Source organism: Puma concolor, chromosome D1 (genome assembly GCF_028749965.1).
Source record: "Puma concolor isolate L17-30 chromosome D1, mPumCon1.1.hap2, whole genome shotgun sequence".
NCBI classification, from domain to species: domain Eukaryota; kingdom Metazoa; phylum Chordata; class Mammalia; order Carnivora; family Felidae; genus Puma; species Puma concolor.
This window is the reverse complement of record NC_141676.1, coordinates 58,592,440-58,614,899: the sequence shown is the minus strand read 5'-3', so window position 1 is coordinate 58,614,899 and position 22,460 is coordinate 58,592,440. Positions and strand designations below refer to the sequence as shown.

Below are 22,460 nucleotides of genomic sequence, written 5' to 3'. Positions count from 1 at the left end.
TGAAACCGTGAGATCATGACTTGAGCCGAAACCAAGAGTTGGATGCTTAACCACTGAGCCACCCAGGCACCACTAAAACTATTGAAATTATTATAGGCTTAAGTTTTCCCCTTTTTTCAAAAATGTGTTTTAATTCTCAGGTTTTCTGTGTGGAACTTCAGTTTTGGACAAAGATGGGGTGAGTGCAGCCGTTGTTGTTGCTGAGATGGCAGCTTACCTGGAAACCATGAACATAACATTGAAACAACAACTGACTAAGGTTTATGAAAAGTAAGTTATGTTATTATGAATTTCTAGTTTCAATTGCTAAATTTCTCAATTTTTTGGTTCTCCTTTTAGATTTCTAAATTTGGTTTTGAAAATAGCCAATCCTTTTTAAAAAGTTCTAAAACTGAACTAAAGACTTCCACTTTCTACATAATACAATAATAGGCTTATCTTTAATATGTGCTTTCCTGAAGAGTTATCTGACATCTGATTTTAACACTTTAAATTTTTGTGCAGATATGGTTATCACATTTCAAAAACATCCTATTTCTTGTGTTATGATCCGATTACCATCAAAAGTATATTTGAAAGGCTTCGCAATTTTGATTCTCCAAAAGAATATCCAAAATTTTGTGGGGCATTTGCTATATTGCATATACGGGATGTTACCACTGGATATGACAGCAGTCAGCCTAATAAGAAATCAGTAAGTACCCATATATATTTTTTTAAGTTTTTTAACAATTTGTAGTACTTTGTACTATAGTGAAATGGTGGAAATTCAAGCCTGTGAGTGTCTTGAAACTAGGGGATTCATTGTTTTTCTTCAGAGCATTTTTTTTTCAATTTTTTTTTGTTTTTTTAATGTTTGTTTATTTTTGAGAGAGAGAGACAGAGTGTGAGCCAAGAAGGGGCAGAGAGAGAGAGAGAGAGAGGGAGAGAGAGAGAGAGAGACAGACACAGAATCTGAAGCAGACTCCAGGCTCTGAGCTGTCAGCACAGAGCCTGACGCAGGGCTCAAACCCACGAACCATGAGGTCATGACCTGAGCCGAAGTCTGACGCTTAATCGACTGAGCCACCCAGGTGCCCCATCTTCAGAGCAGTTGTAATCCCAGAGCCTCCCTGCCTCTGATCCTGTCCTCCTCTTTCTCCATGTGGGGAGATGGGAAAGAGAATTAGACAAAAAGAGAAAGGGAAGGAGAGAGGGAGAATGTGTGATGATGCTATATAATGCTGAAAATAAAGCCTAAAAGCCTGTTGTTTCAAAGTTCACAATTAACCCCCTTCTATTTGTAACTTCCGTTTTCAACCTTATTCCCTATACCTGTAGCCAAATAGAACAACTTAGTAGTTTCTTACATGCATACATTTTTATTAAAAATTTCTCTCTTCTTGCTCAAGCTATTTCCTCAGTCTTTGTTTCCTTCCTGTTGCTGCAGGTCCACACCTTAGCCATTATTTAAGACTTCAGACAAATGTCACCTCCTCCACATACCCTCCAGGTCCCAAAATTAGATATCTTCCTCCTGAGGTCATTATATATGGTGCCTTCCTCTTGTCACTTATCACTTTCTATCTTATCATTGTGTTGTACATGGCAGATCCATTTCTGATACACCTCTGTGCCTCTCAAGGCTCCTGCCTACGTGGTAGGTGCTCAACAAATATTTAAATGCTATAGATTGATCATATGTATTTGGTTATTGTTATGGTTATTAGCCTAAATTTCCATTTATAATGTCCTGATGTCTCAAGTTGCTAGGGGCATAATATATTTTGGGAAATCTGCAACTTCTTGTGTATAATATAGCTCATAATCCTTTTATGTGTGTATAGTCATCTGGTCAGCAAATATTGGTTCCCAGTTGTTGGTATTCTGTATATGTGCAAGGATGTGTGTATCTATTTTTCTGTCTTTGTAAACTGCTTGAAGAGAAGAACCAAATTTTTTGCTTCTTTTTATTTCACTACTGTTGCTGTGCTCAGAGTAGTTCTTGCTGTGATGCTTTTTTCCTATTAACCCCCTTCAAGCTTTATGATATTCATTATTCAGAGTACTCTTCTGTGTGTTCTCTGCAGATGCTTACAACAATTTTATAAGGCAGGTGCTATAGATGTTGTTAATCCCCTAAGGTCACTTAGTAAGTGTCAAAGACTTTGTTAGGTTTTTCTTCACATTTCAGATTGATATTCATGTGTATGTTCAATAGGCATTTATCAGAATCCTTTGGTGCTACAGGTACAGACACACTGGAGATAGAGCAATGACAAAGGCGCTGTTTCTACACTCAAGAGTCTAGTGGGGAAATGGAAGGAAACTGATTACAACGTGACAAATGCAACCAGGGGGTGCATAAGGTGCCATGGAAGAGCATAGGAAGGACCCCTGCTCGGATTTGGGAGGCTTATGGAATACATTCTAGAGGACTTTTGGGAGTTGAGTAAGAGTGGGAGTTATCCAGATGTAGGAGGAACAGTGGGTGTTCAGGCAAACGGAGCAGCAGGTGCTAGATCTGGAGGTGAGAAGACATGTTCTCCTTCATAGAACCACAAGGAGTTCTCTACAACTGTAGTGGTAGTGTGGAGTTTGAGGCAGAATGGCCTGTGCGGTGTGCGGGTTAGAGAGGGACAAACTCCCAGGCGGGAAGATCAGTTCATATGCTGTTTCAGTAATCAAGCTGAGAGATGATGGGAGCCTGAATTTTTTTTATGTTTATTATTTTTGAGAGAGAGATTGAGAGTGGGGTAGGGGCAGAGAGAGGAGGGGGCAGAGGATCTGAAGCGGCTCCATGCTGACAGCAGAAGAGTCTGATGCTGGGCTCGAACTCACGAACCATGAGATCGTGACCTAAACCAAAGTTGGATGCCTAACTGACTGAGCCACCCAGGTGCCCCTAAATTTAATATAGTAGCAGTGGAGATAGAAAGTTGGGCGAAGTAGAATACACAGGACTTGCTAATTGATGGTCTGTGAGTGAAAAAGAGGAGAAGAAGGTGTCTGGTTTTTTTTTTAATTTTTTGTAATGTTTAGTTTTGAGAGAGAGAAAGAGACAGAGTGTGAGCAGGGGAGGGGCAGAGAGAGAGGGAGACACAAAATCTGAAGCAGGCTCTAGGCTCTGAGCTGTCAGCACAGAGCCCATTGTGGTTCTCAAACTCATGAACTGCAGGATCATGACCTGAGCCAAAGTTGGACATTTAACCGACTGAGCCACCCAGGAACCCCAGAAGGTGACTGTTTTAAGCAACCGGTGTATGGTAATACCACTGAGGGAGGGGTTTCACGGAGAGGACCAGGCTCAGGACACCTGGTGAAAGGCACCACTGTCAAACCCATGTCACAGTACAACCCCCACAGGTCCCCCAAGATACCTTCATAGACAGATCTGTGGTCCAGGAAGAGTACAAGTGTTAATCCATATGTTCAATGTCAAAAGTAAAGCTTTATTTCTTTTTTTAACTTTTACATAAAAAGTATACAATTTTTTTGTACCCCAGTAGGTTATTTGCCCAGTCCTCTAGGATATGGGCACTCTGCTTTGGAAGCTATTGATAAACTGTGAAAGTGCTTTGAAATTGTAAAGCGCTTTGCAAATGTAGAGGCAGTTTGGACTTTGGTACAAATAGGCCTGGCCTCAGCTTCTTGCTCTGCCACTTTAGCTGATTACCTCGACTAGGTTGTTTACTCTTTTTGAAACTTGTCGGTAAATTGGAAGTAATATTTACTTTGGAAGATTATTCTTGAGGCCTAGAGACCATGTATATAACCCAATGCCTGTACTATTATAAATGTTAAGTACATGGTATATTTATAAATTATTATGTATGTACTCTTGTATTTTATGATTCTTTTAAAAATATTTTCAACTGTAAAAAACACATAACATAATAGGTACCACCATAACTGTTTAAGCATGCAGGCCCAGCAATGTTAACTATATCTGCATTATTTTGCAACAAATCTCCAGAACTTTTTCATCTTGCTAAACTGAAACCCCATACCATTAAACAACTGCCCCCGCCCCCCACCAGCCCTTGCCAACAGCCTTCTACTTTCTGTTTCTATGAATTTGACTCCTTTAGATACCTCATATAAGTAGCGTATGTTTTACAACTCTTGAAAATGAAAAAGGTACTGAGTGTAACTAAGCTGTTGTTAAAATTGTGCATAGGTGCTGCCTGTGAGTAAAAACAGCCAAATGATTACATTTACTTTTCAAAATGGCTGTGTGGCTACTCTTCGGACAAGCGGGACAGAACCCAAGATAAAGTATTACGCAGAGATGTGTGCATCACCAGAGCAGAGGTGAGAATTGATTTTTTGAATACACACACACACACACACACACACACACATGCACATATATAAAGTTTATTGAGATACAGTTCACATACTGTACAGTTTACCCAAAGTGTACAATTCAGTGGTTTTTAGTATATTGTGAAATCATTACAATCAATTTTTTTCTCCATGTATTCTCTTTTTTTTTTATTCTCAAATTAGCTAACATAACAGTGTAGTCTTGGCTTCAGTAGATTCCAATGATTCATCATGTATAACACCCAGTTCTCATCCCAACAAGTGCCCTCCTTAATACCCATCATCTGTTTTCCCCACCCTCATCAACCCTCAATTTGTCCTCTGTATTTAAGAGTCTCTTATGGTTTGCCACAATCATTTTTTTTTTTTTTTACTAACAATTTTAGAACATTTTCATCACCTCAAAAAGAAACACCATCCCCATTAGCAATCACTTGCTATCCCCCACCCTCTTCACCCTAGGCGGCCACCAATCTACTGTCATTATAGACTAGTTTATTGTGGACATTTCATATAATGGAATCATACAATATCTAGCCCTTTGTGACTGGCATCTTTTACTTAACATAATGTTTTCAAGTTTCATCCATGTTGCATGAATCAGCACTTTATTCCTTTTTTAAAAAAAATTGTTTTCATGGCCTAATGATATTCTATTGTATGGGTTATAAAACTTTTTTATCCATTTTTTATCCATTTTCAGGCAGTGGACATTTGGGTTATTTCCACATTTTAACTATTAATGAATAGCAGTGCTACAAATATTTGTGCAAAAATTTTTGTGTGGACATGTTTTCATTTCACTTGGGTATATAGGTGGTGTAGAATTGCTAGGTCACATGGTAGTTCTATGTTTAACCTTCAGAGAAACTGTCAGACTATTTTCCAAACCAGCTGTATCATTTAGAAATTGAATTTTTAAATTTTAGTGAATTTTTATTACTGGAAGGTTCTGTGAGCTTTAACTGTTATATGTTGAACATAAAGAAATGATGAACAAATAATTTATTTTCAGACAATATTCATTTTTAAAATTTTTTTTTTTTAATTTTATTTTGAGAGAGAGACAGAGAGGGAGGGAGAGAATGAGCAGTGGAAGGGCAGGGAGAGAGAGAGAGGGAGAGAAAATCCCAAGCAGGCTCTGTGCACAGAGCCCCTTGTGGGGCTCAATCCCACAAACTGAGATCATGACCTGAGCCAAAATCAGGAGATGGATGCTCAACCAACTGAGCCACCCAGGCGCTCTGAGAATATTCATTTTTTACATCAAATATGATTTGACTTAATCTGCCTAATTTATTGCCTTTTAAGAGTAAGAATTGTGACTAAATTGACTTTAATAAACATCTCAAATGCTATTTAAACTTACTAAAAGTAGTACCTTGTCACTGATTAATATACTTTTGGGAAGGAGATTTTTTGGAATTGCCTTCAGAGTCCGAGGTACATTATTTTGTATGTTCCTAAGTCTTTGCATTTAAGAGTAGATTTTATTTCCTTTGGGGGCAAAAAGACATCCTGAAGTCATTCAGAGTAGAGTTTAAAGGAAACCAAACTGGGTAATGCTATATTTGGCTAAAACTAAAGGATGATTATTAAAGTAACAAAAAATGATTGTGAAGTCAGTTGAGAAGAGGCTTTCCGGGAAATCTTTTGGGCAACAGCAGTGATGACTTTGAAGCACATACCTGTAAGTGTATATTTATTTTTTAAACATCTCATTTTTCTAGTCACATCTCCCTCTGTACCTGAATCATGCCATGTCATCCCATAATATTTACTGGGTATCCTTCAAAGTTTTCAGGAAGCCATTTTAGCATAACACCTAGTATTGGTGTTCTAGGCCATTAAATTGCCTAACTCAGGAGAAATCTGTAGATATACCGAAACTCATCCATGTACTGTGTACCAAGAAACTCCCTTTCGTGAAATTCAACTTCAGTTGGTGATAATTGTGTTTTGTGTGTGTGTGATCGTTTCCCCTTTAGTCTTGTTTTGTTTTAACTGAGTGAACTTCTGTTTTGTTAACAAATTGTTTGATCATCCTCTCTGGAATATGTCCTCTTAAAATTATAACAATTTAAATGAATTTTAAGGTGATGAAAATGAAGAATTTCAAAACCCTTAATCTTTCTCTTCAGTGACACTGCCTTACTAGAAGAGGAATTGAAGAAACTCATTGAAGCTCTGATTGAGAATTTTCTTGAGCCCAGTAAAAATGGACTGATCTGGCGTTCTGTTTAGTGCACACCAGTACATCATTTCTTTGCACTGGCACATGGAACAGAACAGCAAAGAACTCCATGTGTTGACATCATATTAGCATTCTCTCCCTATCTCCTCTGGCCAAGTATCCTTTTACTTTTATTTTCTTTCTTTTGGTTAGCTGACTAAACAAACTATCAATTTGAAATGCAATGGTCTGGAGAGAAATGATTCAAATTTTTTCATAATCTTGAACAAAAGTCATTGCATTAAAAGTATTATAGTGACACGTTGTTCTTCCTTTAACAAAAAAAAAAAAACAATACATAAGTGAGTTTTCTTATTTAAGTGTGATTAAGCTTAGTTCCATATTATAATTGTGTAGAGCATGGTTTTTAAAAAAAAAAGGCAGATAAATGCTATATAATTGTAGAGTTAGTTAAGGAAATTAATCTATAAAATTGACAAGAAAATGGCATTGCTCCCATAATACTGTGGGAAAGTGTCATTGTTATGTCACAGGTATTAACTTACAAAGTAGAGTATTTGAAATAGGGTATTTGCATTTTTAGCTTAGAACCGATGTTACAATATGTGGTTTCAGCTTCTCTTTTTCAGGTGCTCTTAATGTAGTGTGAACTTATTGTACGTATTTAAAATTCTGACGTTTACTGAACGTAAAACAATAGTGGCAATGCTCCTAGTGGTTTCGTTCTTGTCAGATTTCTTAGTGCCTTCTCAGGGTATGGTATGAATTAAAACAGTGTTCCTGCATTGAATATAATTTAATCAGCCAATTTTCAGACAGTTGAGGAAATCTTCCAAACTATGTAGGTGCTTCCCCTCTATAGCAAATAAATTTGCCCTTTAAAAAAATCTTATGAATGTAAATAAAAATGTTAATAAAGGCAAACTCAGTGTAACTATACTGAAGGATCTTCATGTTAGAATTCAGGCTCAGTAATCACAGCCTTCAAGTAAAGAAAAAAAATCTGAACTGAGAAAGGAGCTCTAAATTTATTTAAATGTCTAACTTTGGAATTACATTTTTATAAGTAGATTTATTCCTTTATCAGATGAAGTAATGCTAATTTTACTAAGAAATAAAATATCCAGATTTTAGGTGTTAGAAAACACTAAAACTACATGTTTTAAAACTAAATTCCAGTTTGTTCTAACATCTTGCTGGCCACTGTAGAATTTCTGATCTCAAGAGTATTCTTTACCAATATGGAAAAAAATTTTGGAAGGTCACTTTTGGTTGATTCCCCAGACTTCTAAAAAAGTCTTAATAGAGAAATACCGTTTAATCTCCTTAAAGTGTATCCTGTCCTATATAACTCACAGAATAATTAAACCCAAGTGCTGTAGTTAAGAGGTAACAATCACAAGGCCTTGTGTGTAATTATACTGAACAAATAGCTAGTGGGATATAACTGGTATTAGAGAATTTATTTCGTAAAAAATAATAATAACATAAAATTTAAACATTTATTAAATAACAGTTTGGTTTATTGCAGCTATCAGCTAACATTTGGTTGAACCCATATAGTCCAAGTATAATTTTCAAATTATTGTATTGCCACTATTGTTAATTTGTTCCTTCCTTTCTTATAGCTAGATCTTGTATGACTGTAGGTAATAGCTAGCTAAGGGTAGAGCACCATACTTCTGAATGACATTGTTTTCAAAGGCTTTGCACTAGGGAAAATGTGTATACTTTTTTGCTTTATTGGCTTTAAGGAATGTAGAATGTAACTTAGGAGATAGCCTATATTCTGCCAAGTATTATAAACAATGCTATATATATCAAAAATATGTGTATTGAGCTTTAGTGTCTGTGTTTCCATGACTGAAGAACAAAGTGAAGCTAAAATGATATGATAGCCCATTCATAATCACTAAAGCCATGTCATGATTGTCATTCTATTATAAAGAGAACAGTTTGAGTGCTTTAATATAATACAATGTTTAAGTCATCTTAATCAAGGTGAAAAGTTATGAAAGCTTAGGTTATCTCAAAAATTTAAAAATCCAAAGTTAAAATTAACAAAATTTTACAAATGTTCCTGAAATGTATAGATTGAGGGAATTATTAGATTCTAGCCAAGCTCTCAAGTCTATGTAAGCATGGTATTTTAACATGAACTTGACATAGTGGGTATACAGTGGCCTAATAGAATAAATCAGTAATCCAAGTCAACCAGGAAGGGCAGAGGTGCTGGCCCATGAGTCTCAGCCTTGGGCTCTACATTGTTTAGCTTTTTCTTTATGAATTATATCACAAAAATGAATGCATTCTCCTTGAGTATATAGATCAAAACTGGGCTTCTCTAGAGTTTTGGGGAAAAGGAACAAACTAGTGGGGCAAGGTCAAAGAATACATTGAAAATAAGCAGTAGAAATAAACAAACAATAGAAAAGTCAATAAGATGGCACAGGAACAACTTCTTGTGAAGGGCAAACTAACCTCTCAAAAAGTAGGGAATAAACTGGCTGTTGGGCAAGTTATTTAGCTGTGTTTGTTATTATGATGAACAAATAGCGAACCTTTTGCTTTCTTTCCTTTATTAGCAACCACTAAAAGGAAGCCAAGTTTTAGGAGGTGAGAAAAAGTACCCCTCTTACTGATTCAATTCCTGCTAGGATGTTGTGTCTTAGGATCATATGGGAACTGGGGAGGAGAGGACATAGCAGAAATAAAAAGGAATATAATACAAATTGGAAAATAAGACTTGTGAGAAAGAGTTCAAAGAATTAAGATCATTTAACTCTGGAGGGGAGAAAGCTGTTGAGATAGTTTAATAAGTCTTCTTAAGTTATTAGTTGAATCTTTTATTGAAAGGCTCAAAGTAAGAAGAAATATATCAAACTATTCTCTATCTTCAATGAGGACAGACTAAAAAAGAATAAAGATCTTTTTTAAAAAATTAAATAACAAATTTATATATTAAGGAATGTACTAAATGGATTTTAAAGGTTCCTTCCAATACTTTTTTTTAAAACTCAGGTTGGGACAATGATGATATCATAGCACTGAAAGTTACATTTGAGTTTTTGCTCCTTATCTAGAAGAATTTAGCTCACAAGAGAGTTTTTGTATATGTTGAGTAGTAGACGCATGAGTGCAGTCTTTATTCACTGCATAAAGACCTGCTTGGATATTGTTTTTAATTTAACCTGGCAAATAAGTGAGACTTGAACACCATTTTATTCATCTTGAAGACTATATAGCATTATAGGATATTTGAGGGTTTTGTTTTAACTGTATTGTTATTTGGGTGTCCTAACTTCAGCAGAGAGGAAGACTCTGTATACTCTGGGCATAATAGTGTGGATCCAGTGGAAAAAGACTGGATACTCTGGGCATAACTTTATATAGGAAATAGACCTCCTATTTCTTAAGGAGGTTGCTTCTGGAATTGATCGAACAAAGGTATTAGCTGGAGTTTAATGGAGAAATTGTTCTATGAACTATGAATTGCTGCTATTGGTATTTCTTTCAGATGTTTTCCACTGATATTTGTGATGCTTGAAAAATCCAAATTTTGATTGGATAAATTTATTTTATGCCTTTTTCTCTCTACCTCCCTTTTTCCCTAGGTCCCCTCCCACATTTTGTTACTGTGAAAAGCTATTGCCCTATTACCTCACTGATAAGAAATCTTAATTGTATTCATTCAGAATGCTTTAAACGTGTTCATAAACTATGTCTGTTTTTTGGACTTTTGGTTATTTTGTTATTATTGTGAGAATATTTAAGACATTGTAAGAAGTAATTTTAAATCTATTTCATAACCTTTTTGGTCTGTCTGGATACTACTATATGTTAATTTATTATAGCCTTTTACAATTCATTTGTTTTTCTGAGATTGCTCTAGAAACTGATGAGGAAAGAGTCCTACTAATCAATTGAATGGTCAATTGATCTCACATATTATTTCAGGTTTCCTTGTACTTGGGGTATCCAAAGCACAAAATTTGAGGAAATCTTTTTTCACATTTGTCCCCAAAGCATCTTACCATAAGCCGTAAGAAGTCCCAGGTGGAACGAAGAGGATCTTTCTTTGCAGGACTTAACACAGCACGATATTCTTTAGTTCCAGGTGGAAACAAAGTTAAAGTTTTCCATTGGTTACTTTAAAAAATTAACCATACTATTACATTCATTAAATGATCTTTTCTCTTTGTTCATTCAAGACTGTGTACTTGAAAAAGAGGACATATAAGAATGAGTAACATGTCCAAGGTAAGGGCAAATGACATATCTAAAGTTTGCTTCTCAAATATTTCCACCCTAAAGCAGAAGAGTATAAATACTCTTGGGGGGGGGGGAGGGGGAAGGGGCCCAAGCACAAAATCTGAAGTAGTCTACCACTCGTGAAATTTCGTGTTCTGTCTTAAAAACGTAAGTTGAATTTTGCATTCTCCATAATAAAACTGTTTCGACATAAAGATGATTCCTTCAGTCTTCACGGAAACCAGTGCTGCCGGCAAGGAGCACCACATTTAGCACACGGCCTCTCAGTTTTCCCCCTCTACCCTCCTCAATTGCCGCGTCTGCCTGGTGGTACACACACTGACTTTGGGAAATATAGACATAGGACATACCTAGGATATTCCCTGCCTTTTAAAAACTGAACTTTGAAAGTATTAATGCCAAATTAAACTGAACTGAAACAGCTCCGTTCACTGAGCCTTATGTAATATTGTCAGAGGTGTTGGCCCGTTTGTTTTCATTAACTCATTGGCATTTCTTGACCGAGAAGGAGCACCCAACTATCAGCTCCCTGAGAGCAGAGATCATGTTTTATTAGTTTTTCATACCCACACCCTCCCCCTGCCCCCCAGATATAGTACCTGTTATAGAGTGCCTAGTTGGTGACAGTAGGAATTAGGGGGTTGTATTTTAAAGAAACTAATAGTTTAAGAAACAATCAAAAATGTTAATTTTCTGATTCAGTTTTTTTAAGCATTTCTCATTGCTGGAATTTATGATAAATCTTCATTAAGCATGCACACCCTTAAATACTGTTTCTTTTGAGAGAGCAGAGCATATTCCTATTTGCAAATTATATATAATGCCTAGTATTTTACACTCAAAGCAAGATGATGGCCAAGTAGGCTAAGAAGGTATCTATGTAGACTTAATATCACGGGTTATAAGTGCCATTTTGAGCCTAATAGTGCTACCTTCCAAGTGAGTCACAACTAATTTGAAACTATTTGGTATATTTTTGTCCACTGTTATGATTCATCATATATCTTAAAAGAGGCACTCAAACAAGAGTCTGCATCTGTATATATGGTGAGGCCTTTTTGTTTTAGGCTAAAATAAACTCTTTGTATTATGTCATTGAATATGCCAGATAAAATATATACAGTTAAGAATGAATTATTTTTCTGACTTGTGCAGCAGTTGCTCAAATTGTGCCCTTGTTTTAACAGTTTCTGTCAACATTTTCTCATTTTTTTCCCAATGAAAACACCAGGATGTATCATAAGTACTGCCTGTGAGAATTTGCACTTGAAGTGTTTGTGAGTGGATTTCTTGTGGTTTTAGCAAATGAAGTGTTATCGGTAATAAACAGGCCTCTTTATAAGCATGAGTCTCTGTGTAATTTTTATTATCTTAATTACTGTGTGGTTCATAAAGTTTGCTATCCAAATGGAACATATTTTTGAAATATATGCATGGCATACCTAGAACCTACTTTCAGCCTAAATGAATATTCTAGCTTATTATTCACTAAACATGTTCATAAACTGGTTCATCAGAAGTCCCAGAAGAAAGAGCTAATATTCAAGTTTTTTCCATCTTATTTTTCTCTTTCTTTCATTTGACCTAATTTGTCTATTCACCTTAGCATCAGTTAACATAATAAAAAGTTAAATATATATTATAATATATTTGTTATTCCTGGTCCTTCCTTCCTGTCTTCCCTAAACTTGCACTTCCTCATTTCTGTTAGTGATAGGACCATTCTCCTGTCTTTATTTTCCTCTCTTTAATTCTGATTCTAATCATTAAATGGTCTCATCTTGCATGCAGCTTGCTTTAAATTATTTTATCCTTCTGCTTCATTATTTTTTTTTAATTTTTTTAATGTTTGTGTATTTTTGAGACAGAGAGAGACAGAGCATGAGCCGGGGAGGGGCAGAGAGAGAGAGAGGGAGACACAGAATCTGAAGCAGGCTCTGAGCTGTCAGCACAGAGCCCGACGTGGGGCTTGAACTCACGTACTGTGAGATCGTGACCTGAGCTGAAGTCAGACTCAAACAACAGAGTCACCCAGGCACCCCATGCTTCATTATTTCATTTTATAAATATTTATGAAGTTGGAAATATGTAGGTACCAAGGGCCCTCCAGAAGGCTACAAAGTAGGAAAAAAGACACAGCAGCCATTTTATTGTTGGAACAGCCTGTTCAGGACACTGTTCCCACTACCCCCAATCCACCAGATCACCTTTATCTATTCCTTATGTCTTTGGATTCAAAGCACTAGAAAGAAGGCCCAGTTGGCTTTTGTGATACTTTGGTGACATGCCTTCCTCCTAGCTGAAACCAAAAACTGATAAGAGAAGAATTTGACCCCCCAGCTTCCTTCTGAATGGTAGTAGGAGGCAGGCCACTGCATTTATACCTTTCCATCAAGACACAGTGGGAGAGAGTTAATTGACCGATTGGAAATTATGGGGAAGGCAAAGAAAGAGGGAGGACGCATCAAGCACAGATCAGCTTGAGTGTGCAGAGAACTGTAAGTGGTTTACTATTGGCATGTTGAGGAGGGGTGTGAGTGGAGAGAGCCCTATGTGCTATGCTATGGAGCTTGGACTTCAATCAGCAGGTGAGAGTATAGAAAGGCATAAGCAGAAGGTCTCTGAGATGGTGGTGTGGGTGGGGAGGTGGTATGAGAGACCCCATCCCTGGTAAGAACCTTAAAGTTCATCTTATCCAACCCTCATCAATTCCCACTATCTGCAGATTTATATTTGAACCTCTCCTGTGACAACTTGCCAAGACAAGTTGTACTCTTTTAAAGAAAGGCCAGTATAGGGGCTTCTGGGTGGCTCAGTTGGTTAGGTGTCTGACTTCGGCGCAGGTCACGATCTTAAGGCTTGTGGGTTCGAGTCCCGTGTCAGACTCTGTGCTGACAGCTCGGAGCCCGGAGCCTGCTTCAGATTCTGTGTCTCCCTTTCTCTGCCCTTCCCCTACTCACACTCTGTCTCTCAAAAATAAATAAACGAAAAAAAATTTTTTTTAATTTATAAAAAAAAATTCTAAAGGCCAGTAGAGAGTTCTTTCTTGTGTTCAGTTGAAATATGCCTCCCGAAGCTTCTGCCCTCCAATTGTATTTGAAAGATCAATGTGATTCCAAACTGCATCTCCTTTTCCCTCCAAATCCCTTTTCCCTCAGTCTAAATATGCACAGTGCAGCTACTGTTCCTTGTATGACCATCCAATTGCCTTCCTGATCACCACGTGGACAGTTTTCAAAAAGCTGGATCCAGAGTTAATATGCTACACCAGAAATGGTAGTACCAGCCCAGAGTAGTAAAAGGTGGGATTTAGTCCTGATATGGGAGGGGGCTCTGCCTGGGGCACACCGCTTGACACTTCTTCACTTCGCAAATAACTCCTTTAACCCTCAATTCAAGCATCATGCCTTCCAAAAAGCCTTCACTGCCCGGTTGCCACCTCCCACCCCACCAGCCAAGCTGGACAGGGGCCCTGCTCTATATGGCCATAGCTCCCTCTGCCACCCTCTGTTACAGCACATCCCACACCAGGAAGAAATGATCTGCTTGTGTATTGGACTCTCCCAGCTCTCCGAAAGCTGGAATTGGCTGACTCAATGCAGTACCCCCAGTGCCCCAAACTGAGCCAAGCAGATGATGAGCCCTCAAAAAAAAAAAAAAAGGTTCAGCTGAAGTGAACTGAATTGGAATATTGGAATTTGAGCTGAGCTTTTAAAGGCAAGTAGGCTGTGAATAAGCAAAGGGGAGGAGACACACATGTTATATGAGTACATTCAACTCAAAGCAAAGAAATATGTGAATGAAGACTTGGGAAGTAGGACTACTTGAGATTTGCTAGAGGGCTTCGAGACAGACATAAACTGAAGCGGAAAAAAGTCATAAACTGAGGGGAGAGAAATCAACCTGAGGCTAAATAAGGCATGGGGGAAGGGTAGAAGAGATTTGTTCCCATGTGGGGAGGGAACAAGGGCGGAAAAAAACCAGCAACTGGGTCAGTTTCTTCCAGTCGCTATTCCATTCCCACATACGCATATGCATACTCTCCCCACCCCCCCACCCCCCCCACCCCACCCCCCCCACCCCCCCCGCGGTGGACAGGGATCCACGACCCACAAGAGAAACAGTCCCTGCACAAAGCAAGGAACCCAAATTCAGTGCAAGCATCTCTCTTGACAATTAGGGAAGCCTGAGGGTCGGATCAAGGACCCACTTGAGTCCGCGGAGTGGATTTCTACAGGACCCAAGTTGTCTTACTCCCAAACTGCTGTTTCCCCGCCACTACGCGCCGCCCCCCTCCACTCCCATGACCTGAGGACGGCTAGTTAAAATTCTTTCAATAAATCTTAGTCTTTAGTCAGAAAGGGCCCTTCCTATTTCTACTCCGTTGAAAACTAAGGTCCAGAGAGAAGTGATACCCTGAGTCACAGAGCTGGTCAGAGACAAAACTGGAACTAATAGGTCTCCTGACTGGTAGTCCCTTCTCCTTCCGGTATAAATATTTAGTAACCTGCTGGAAGCAGGACTGTGAATAAGAGGTTGGTAAGATGTCATCCATCTTTATGAAGACAAGAACAGTGACAGTGCAATAGAAGTGCTATAATAGTGGGGCACCTGGGTGGCTCAGTCAGTTAAGCGTAGGACTTCAGCCCAGGTCGTGATGTCGTGATCTTGTGATCTCACAGTTCGTGAGTTTGAGCCCCGAGTCAGGCTCTGTGCTGACAGTTCTGAGCCTGAGCCTGCTTCAGATTCTGTGCCTGCCTCTCTCTGCCCCTCCCCCACACATGCTCTGTCTCTGCCTCTCTCAAAAACAAATAAACAAAAGAAATGTTGTAAAAGGTGAACACAGAAATGGTGTAGGAGGAGAGAGGGGCAACTGTGTGGGGTCCAGGAGGGGGTCCAAACAATTGCTTGGGACTAGAGTGGAGCCTTGAAGAGAGAACAGGTGTCTGTTGGGCAGAGAAACAAGGAAAGGCCTTGCAGACCCAGGAGACAGCAAGAAAAAAGCAGGAAGAAGCATCCTGGGAAGGCTGAATAATAGGTTTCTGATCTCAGCCATTGGCACTTCTGATTTTATACACTCTTTCTGGGTGAAATGCCCATAGTTCCCACTATTGCTCTGAGAGTATACAGTGAGACAGAGGCAGGATAAGCTCAACAGACATTTCTGTTCAAGAAGAAGCATGAAAGGGGCATAGTCATCCTTAAACAGAGCAATTCTGACTCCAGCTAGATAAACACCAGATGGGGCTCCAGCCTGGGAGAAGGGATATTCTAATATTCCTTGCTCTGGCCTGCGTTCTGCTCCCTGGGAGTGGCTCCCTAGTCCACTGATCTCTGTGCTTCTTGGCTCCACCCTCTGGACCCTCCCTCCTTGTCCATCTCTCTCCTTAGCTACTTCTGAAGCAGTAGCACATGCGGGGAGCTGGGTAGCAATGGGAATTATTTCTCAGTTCCTTTTAGTTCAAGCTGTTGGTACTTTGGCACGTACAACTCATTTAAAATTTTTGTGGGTTTTCTATGTATCTGATTATGGTCGACTCTATACTCACAACTGTTTTTGAGACATCTCCCTCAATTTTATCACTGCTATTTTGGAATTGGGCTTCTGTGGATATTGCTGTTAGGAAGGATTCCAAGAAGTCTTTTTGTCTAGGAATCTACTAGATATCACTAATTCTTTCAAAGTCTTTACAAAGTGTGTTACAGGTACATCTTTGATATGATCTACATCTCCAGAATGTATTTTCCTGTAATAACCCTATGCTGGCTAGAGAGCCTCAAGATGAAAAAAATTTATTATTATTATTTTTTTTAATTTTGTTTTAGAAAGAGAACGCTCATGAGCAGGAGAGAGGCAGAGAAAGAAAGAGAGAGAGAGAGAGAGAGAGAATCTTAATCCATGCTAAGCATGGAGTCTGACATGGGGCTCAATCCCACAACCCTGGGATCATGACCTGAGCCAAAATCAGACGCTCAACCGACTGAGCCACCCAGGTGTCCCCCAAAAAGTTTTATTTTTTAACCAAGTCCTGTCCCTCTCTGTTCTCTCTAAATTCTTTTTGCCGGTTCTTTCTTTAGCTGGTACCTCTCTTCCTGTTACAAGGTTACACAGCTAGGAACACCCAACTGACACTTTCAACACTCTGCCTAGAGATGTCCTTAGCTAACCAAACACTTTCTGAGTATTTTCCCCCAGCTTCCAAGTTGCCATAGGCAACACTTTGGCCAATTGTTTTGCTATTATAAAACACAGATCACCATTTTTTCCAGCCTCCAAACAATTTCCTCACCATTTTTTCCAGACTTCACTGTTTGCTTGCCATTTTTCCAATCTCCACCCATCCCTGATCCCAAAGCCAATGCCATGAATTTGGGGTTTTGTTAAAGGTAAGCATTTCACTTTCAGACACCAGTTTCTGTAATGGTCAACTTTTGCTGTAAAACAAACTACCCCAAAACTATTTATATGTCTCACAGCTTGGCAATTTGGACTGAGATCATCTGTCTGGTTCTTCTGGTCCAATTATCAGATGGGGGTCAGCTGCCAAGTTGATTGGGTGCTGGTTAGTTTAGGATGGCCTCAGCTGGGTTGGCTGAGTTCTGCCTCATGTGGCTCCCATATTTCAGCAGGCTAGCCCAGGCTTGTTCACATGGGTGCCTGGGCAGGGATCCAAAAGGGAAGGTCACAGCATGTAAGGCCTCTTGAGGCCTAGGCTCAGAACTGGTACACGTCACTTCTATTGCATTTTATTGGCTAAAGAAAGTAATAAGGCCTTCCCAGATTCAAGGGGAGGAGGAATGCAAGGGGGAAAGAAAAGAAATGCAAAATCACATAGTAACGGGTGTGGATACAGGGCAGAATAGGACCATGGCTATTTTTACAGCCCACCATACCTCCTCAGAAGCAGCCTCATCATGAATTTGGTATGCATCCTTCCCTTCCAATCTTTATAATTATGTGAACACAAAAATATTTTTTCCCATCACTGTTATATGTTTTTAAATGAATGACTTCATATATACCAAAGAATTTGTATAATGTAAATGTAAGATACAAAGAATAAAATACTTTTGTAAGAGAGAAACAGAATTTTGGCAATACATTTTACCCTCCCTGTGTATCCTTCCCACCAAACATTCATTTCTCACCTGGACTATGCAGTGGCTTCCTAGCTGACTTTTTCTGCCTCTGGTCTTGCTTCATCCAATCAATCAGGTCAACCCACTGTAGTCACAATGATCTCTCAAAACAAAAATCGAATCATATCGCTCCTCTCTAAAACTGTTCACTTGTTTCCCATTGGCCTTAGCATAAAACCAAACTTATTAATAGAGTAGGCCCTTCATCATCTAGCTCCTATTCACACTTCCTGCCTCATATTTGCTATCCATCCCCAAATGTGCCATGCTTTTTCTCTAAACTGATCAATGGGTATTGACCAAAGAAAGTGGCTTCCATAGTTCCCTGTACCTTCTCCTACATGGCATATATCACTGTTGTTGTTGGCCACCAGGCTCCTCTGCTTAATCCTGGGTGCTAAGCACAGCACCTAGAACCATAGATGCTCACTAATGGTTAAATGAATGCATGAAGAATGAATGGTAGGTTCTGGGGACAAAGAGAACTTCCACCAAAAGCTCCTAGTGTAGGCGGAGAACAGATTTAGATAGATAGACACATAGACAGACGGACAGACAGACAGATAGATAGATAGATCCATCTCTCTGCTAAACAAACAGCAAATAAATGCCTGACAAGGATGGTCGATTTAAGTTAGCTTCTAAGTTCCACCAGGGGGCACTATGGGAATGCCTCAGGTTTCTCCGGAAAAATAAATGTTATTTCCTTGGAAAGACCCTACCTACTTTGGAGGAAATGTAATTTTCAAAGGTGATGCTTGCTTGTTTGTTTTTTGTTTTTGTTTTTGTTTTTGTTTTTTTTAAATTTTTTTTTCAACGTTTTTATTTATTTTTGGGACAGAGAGAGACAGAGCATGAACGGGGGAGGGGCAGAGAGAGAGGGAGACACAGAATCAGAAACAGGCTCCAGGCTCTGAGCCATCAGCCCAGAGCCTGACGCGGGGCTCGAACTCACGGACCGCAAGATCGTGACCTGGCTGAAGTCGGACGCCCAACCGACTGCGCCACCCAGGCGCCCCTGTTTTTGTTTTTTAATAAACTCCCTAGTTAGTCCACTTGAAAGAGCTGTATCTCAGCCATCTGTGAGTTTGAAGGACCGAAGTAACTCCTGTTGGTGTCCACTTTATTATCTGTAATGGTTCTTCAACTTGGAGTCATCACAAGAGCTTTCAAAAACATGACTTAATTTATCTTCCACATCAACTGTTGGGAGCCAGAATAGGGATTGTTGTTATTATTTCCATCTTAAAGATGGTAACTCTAAGGGTCAAGAGGTACCTTAGCAAAGACTTAAATATGTCTTCCAAATTCAAATGTATTTAACTAAAAGTATATTTAGTTCCAGGCTATGTAAAAGATGATAGAAATACAAAGGCATTCCCTCCAAATGTCTTAGAAGTAAAAACTGTCAAAACTAGAGGGAATTTTGGAAATCACCTAATGAAGTGTCCTCAACTCAAACATGCATAAAAATCTCCCCAAGAGCCTGTTAAAAATACAGATTCCTTGGGGGCGCCTGGGTGGCGCAGTCGGTTAAGCGTCCGACTTCAGCCAGGTCACGATCTCGCGGTCCGTGAGTTCGAGCCCCGCATCAGGCTCTGGGCTGATGGCTCGGAGCCTGGAGCCTGTTTCCGATTCTGTGTCTCCCTCTCTCTCTGCCCCTCCCCCATTCATGCTCTGTCTCTCTCTGTCCCAAAAATAAATAAACGTTGAAAAAAAAAAATTAAAAAAAAAAAATACAGATTCCTTGACTTTCTCCTCCCCCCACCCCCACCACAAACACACACATTTTTATTTAACAAGTCTTGGTGGGAATCTTGAAATGGAATTTTTCATAAGAACATCCATTTGTCCCCACCATGGTTCTGATGCAGATGAACTGTGGACTACACTTTTAGAAACATCAATCCACTGGTTTAATCCTTTCATAACAGAAGAAAAAACTCACTAGAAGTGAGTGGAAGTGAGTCCCACAGAAACTCTCCTTGGGTATAGTAAGGGAGGCTGGCCCGGAACTGATAATGAGCACCTGAAGTAATGATACAAGGAAAGAATGCCCAACCGAGAACTGGAGATTCTGGGTTCAATTTCAGCACATCTGAAATTTGTCCCCAGATGGTAATTTCATTACCATCTTGCTAATGAATCACTTAACCTCACTGAACTATGATTTTCTCAACTGTAAAATGCAGAACAACAATACATGTTCCATAGACTTACTGTGAGGGAAAAAGGAGATAAATAGCATAAAGGGTTTGGCAGGGGACTGGCACGTAGAGGACCCTTGATAAAAGAGATTGGTTGATGGGTTTATTTTGAATGCTCTTTCTACTCCATTTATTCTATTTCTTTCTTTTTTTAAGTTTATTTATTTATTTTGAGAGAGAGAGAGAGAATATGCATGGGGGCGGAGCAGAGAGAGAGGGAGAAAGAATTCCAAGTAGGCTCCACGCTGTCAGCACAGAACCCCATGTGGGTCCGGAACCCATGAACTGTGAGATCATGACCTGAGCCACTACCAAGAGTCGGACGCCTAACCAAATGAGCCACCCAAGCGCCCCTAACTCTAGTTCCTTAAATGAGTAATGACTGTTGCCAGGTATTCCGCTAGGCAGTCCTGCCTACACGAAGCTTGTGATCTAGTGGAGCCGATGGTCATTAATTATAGAAATAAGAAATTACTATTGTAATAAATACTACCAAAGGAAAATATAAACTGTGTTTTAAATAATGTGGGGATTCAAACCTAATCTTCAGACAAATAAAACGTCCTGAGGAAATGACTCAAAGGATGAGTAGGAATTAGTCAGAAATTATACATGGATCAGGAAAGAGCTTGGCAGGAGTGGGAAATGAAAAGGCCAGAGTGGCTGGTGTGGAGTGAGCAGGAGAGAAGGGCATGAAACTAAGGAGGATTACTATTTCTGGAAAACTTTCCTTTTATCCTGCCTTGATATTTATGTGAAAATTTTTATCTTTTCCTTCACCCTTTTTTCCATTTCAATTTTTTCCCCACTTTTACACTATAAAGCCTAATAATACTAGTAACATTTCCTCAAAGCTAACAGAGTAGTCCCACCATATCTGCAAGGGATACGTTCCAAGACCCCCAGGAAATGCCTAAAATTGCGGGTAGTACTGAACCCCAAATATACTATGTTTTTCCTATACTAATTTATAAATTAGGCACAGTAAGAGATTAAGAACAGTAACTAATAATAAAGTAGAACAAATATAACAATATACTATAAGAAAAGTTACGTGAATGTGGTCTCTCTCTCAAATTATCTTTTTGTACTGTACTAACCCTGCTTGTGATGATGTGAGATGATAAAATGCCTACATGCTGAGGTGAAGTGAGGTGGAAACATAGGCATAGTGATGGAGCATTAGGCTACTATTGACTTGACAGGGTGTCAGAAGGAGGATCGTCTGCTTCTGGACCCTGGTTGGCCTCAGGTAAATGAAACCACTGAAAGTGAAACTGTGAATAAAGGGGACTACTCTGCACATTTTTCAGTTTCTGATGTTCAGAAATAGGCATTGTCTACTAAGACAAGTTTATAAACAAAAAAAACCACCTTGCTAAATACCAAACAGGAGCATAAATTGAGCTCTTACAATTAGCTGTGCTTAGAAAGTATCTATTCTATTGTCACATAGTTATTTGTACTGGTAGTATAATTCATTTACATTTTAGTTCGGTTTTAGTTAAACTTAGAACCCTGTGCTACTCAGAGTGACTTTAAAACTCCTCTCTGGGGGCGCCTGGGTGGCGCAGTCGGTTAAGCGTCCGACTTCAGCCAGGTCACGATCTCGCGGTCCATGAGTTCGAGCCCCGCGTCAGGCTCTGGGCTGATGGCTCGGAGCCTGGAACCTGTTTCCGATTCTGTGTCTCCCTCTCTCTCTGCCCGTCCCCCGTTCATGCTCTGTCTCTCTCTGTCCCAAAAATAAATAAAAAACGTTGAAAAAAAAAAAAATAAAATAAAACTCCTCTCTGGTGCAGAATTAAATATTATAATGGGGGACGTTCTAGTTACGGGAAGATGAAATGGACACATTCTACTGTGTCTCCCCAATGACTGCAGCTATGAAACCTGGACAGAACGCATGGAAATGGCATTTGAGGACTCTGAAAAGTAAATGACAGCAGGTAGATTTGGAAAGAAGACCAGAATTTAAAGCATCACTGAGCTGGCATTAAGTTTCCACTTTTCAATCCTCAATGGCCCTAAACCCAGAATTGGGACCCAAGGTGAGGACTGGGAGCGCTGCAGGAGAAACCCACTAGCTCTGGCTCAAGCAAAGAGGAATAGAACTCCCCCACTCAGAGGGGCAAGATCTCACGTTTTCCTTTGTTCTCTCTTTCTCCATACCCCACACATCTCCCAGGGGCAATCTCACAGTGGTGGCCCCAATGGCAAAGGTGGTAGTGAGGTTCTTGTGGCTGTCTAAAACATTGAGTTATCTTATGTATTACATCTACCTACACTGAAACCATCTTAATTAAATAATGCTGTAATTTTTGTTTCGGCAATCCTAACAG

The 22,460-nt window shown here is 39.3% G+C and overlaps 1 protein-coding gene and 1 long non-coding RNA gene across 2 annotated transcripts in view; one reads left to right on the top strand and one right to left on the bottom strand.

Annotated features, from left to right (window-relative positions):
* The window catches only part of PGM2L1 (phosphoglucomutase 2 like 1), a 52,354-nt gene extending 40,232 nt beyond the window's left edge, over nt 1-12,122 (top strand). Inside the window, exons 11-14 of the mRNA XM_086678296.1 lie at nt 141-270; nt 505-694; nt 4,160-4,293; nt 6,450-12,122. Coding sequence (XP_086534422.1) covers nt 141-270; nt 505-694; nt 4,160-4,293; nt 6,450-6,552 — 557 coding nt within the window. The 3' untranslated portion in view covers nt 6,553-12,122. The remainder of the gene's footprint in view (nt 1-140; nt 271-504; nt 695-4,159; nt 4,294-6,449) is intronic.
* LOC147576749 (uncharacterized) overlaps nt 1-22,460 on the bottom strand; it is a 39,050-nt gene that overhangs the window by 14,720 nt on the left and 1,870 nt on the right. The gene's annotated exons all lie outside the window — the stretch shown is intronic.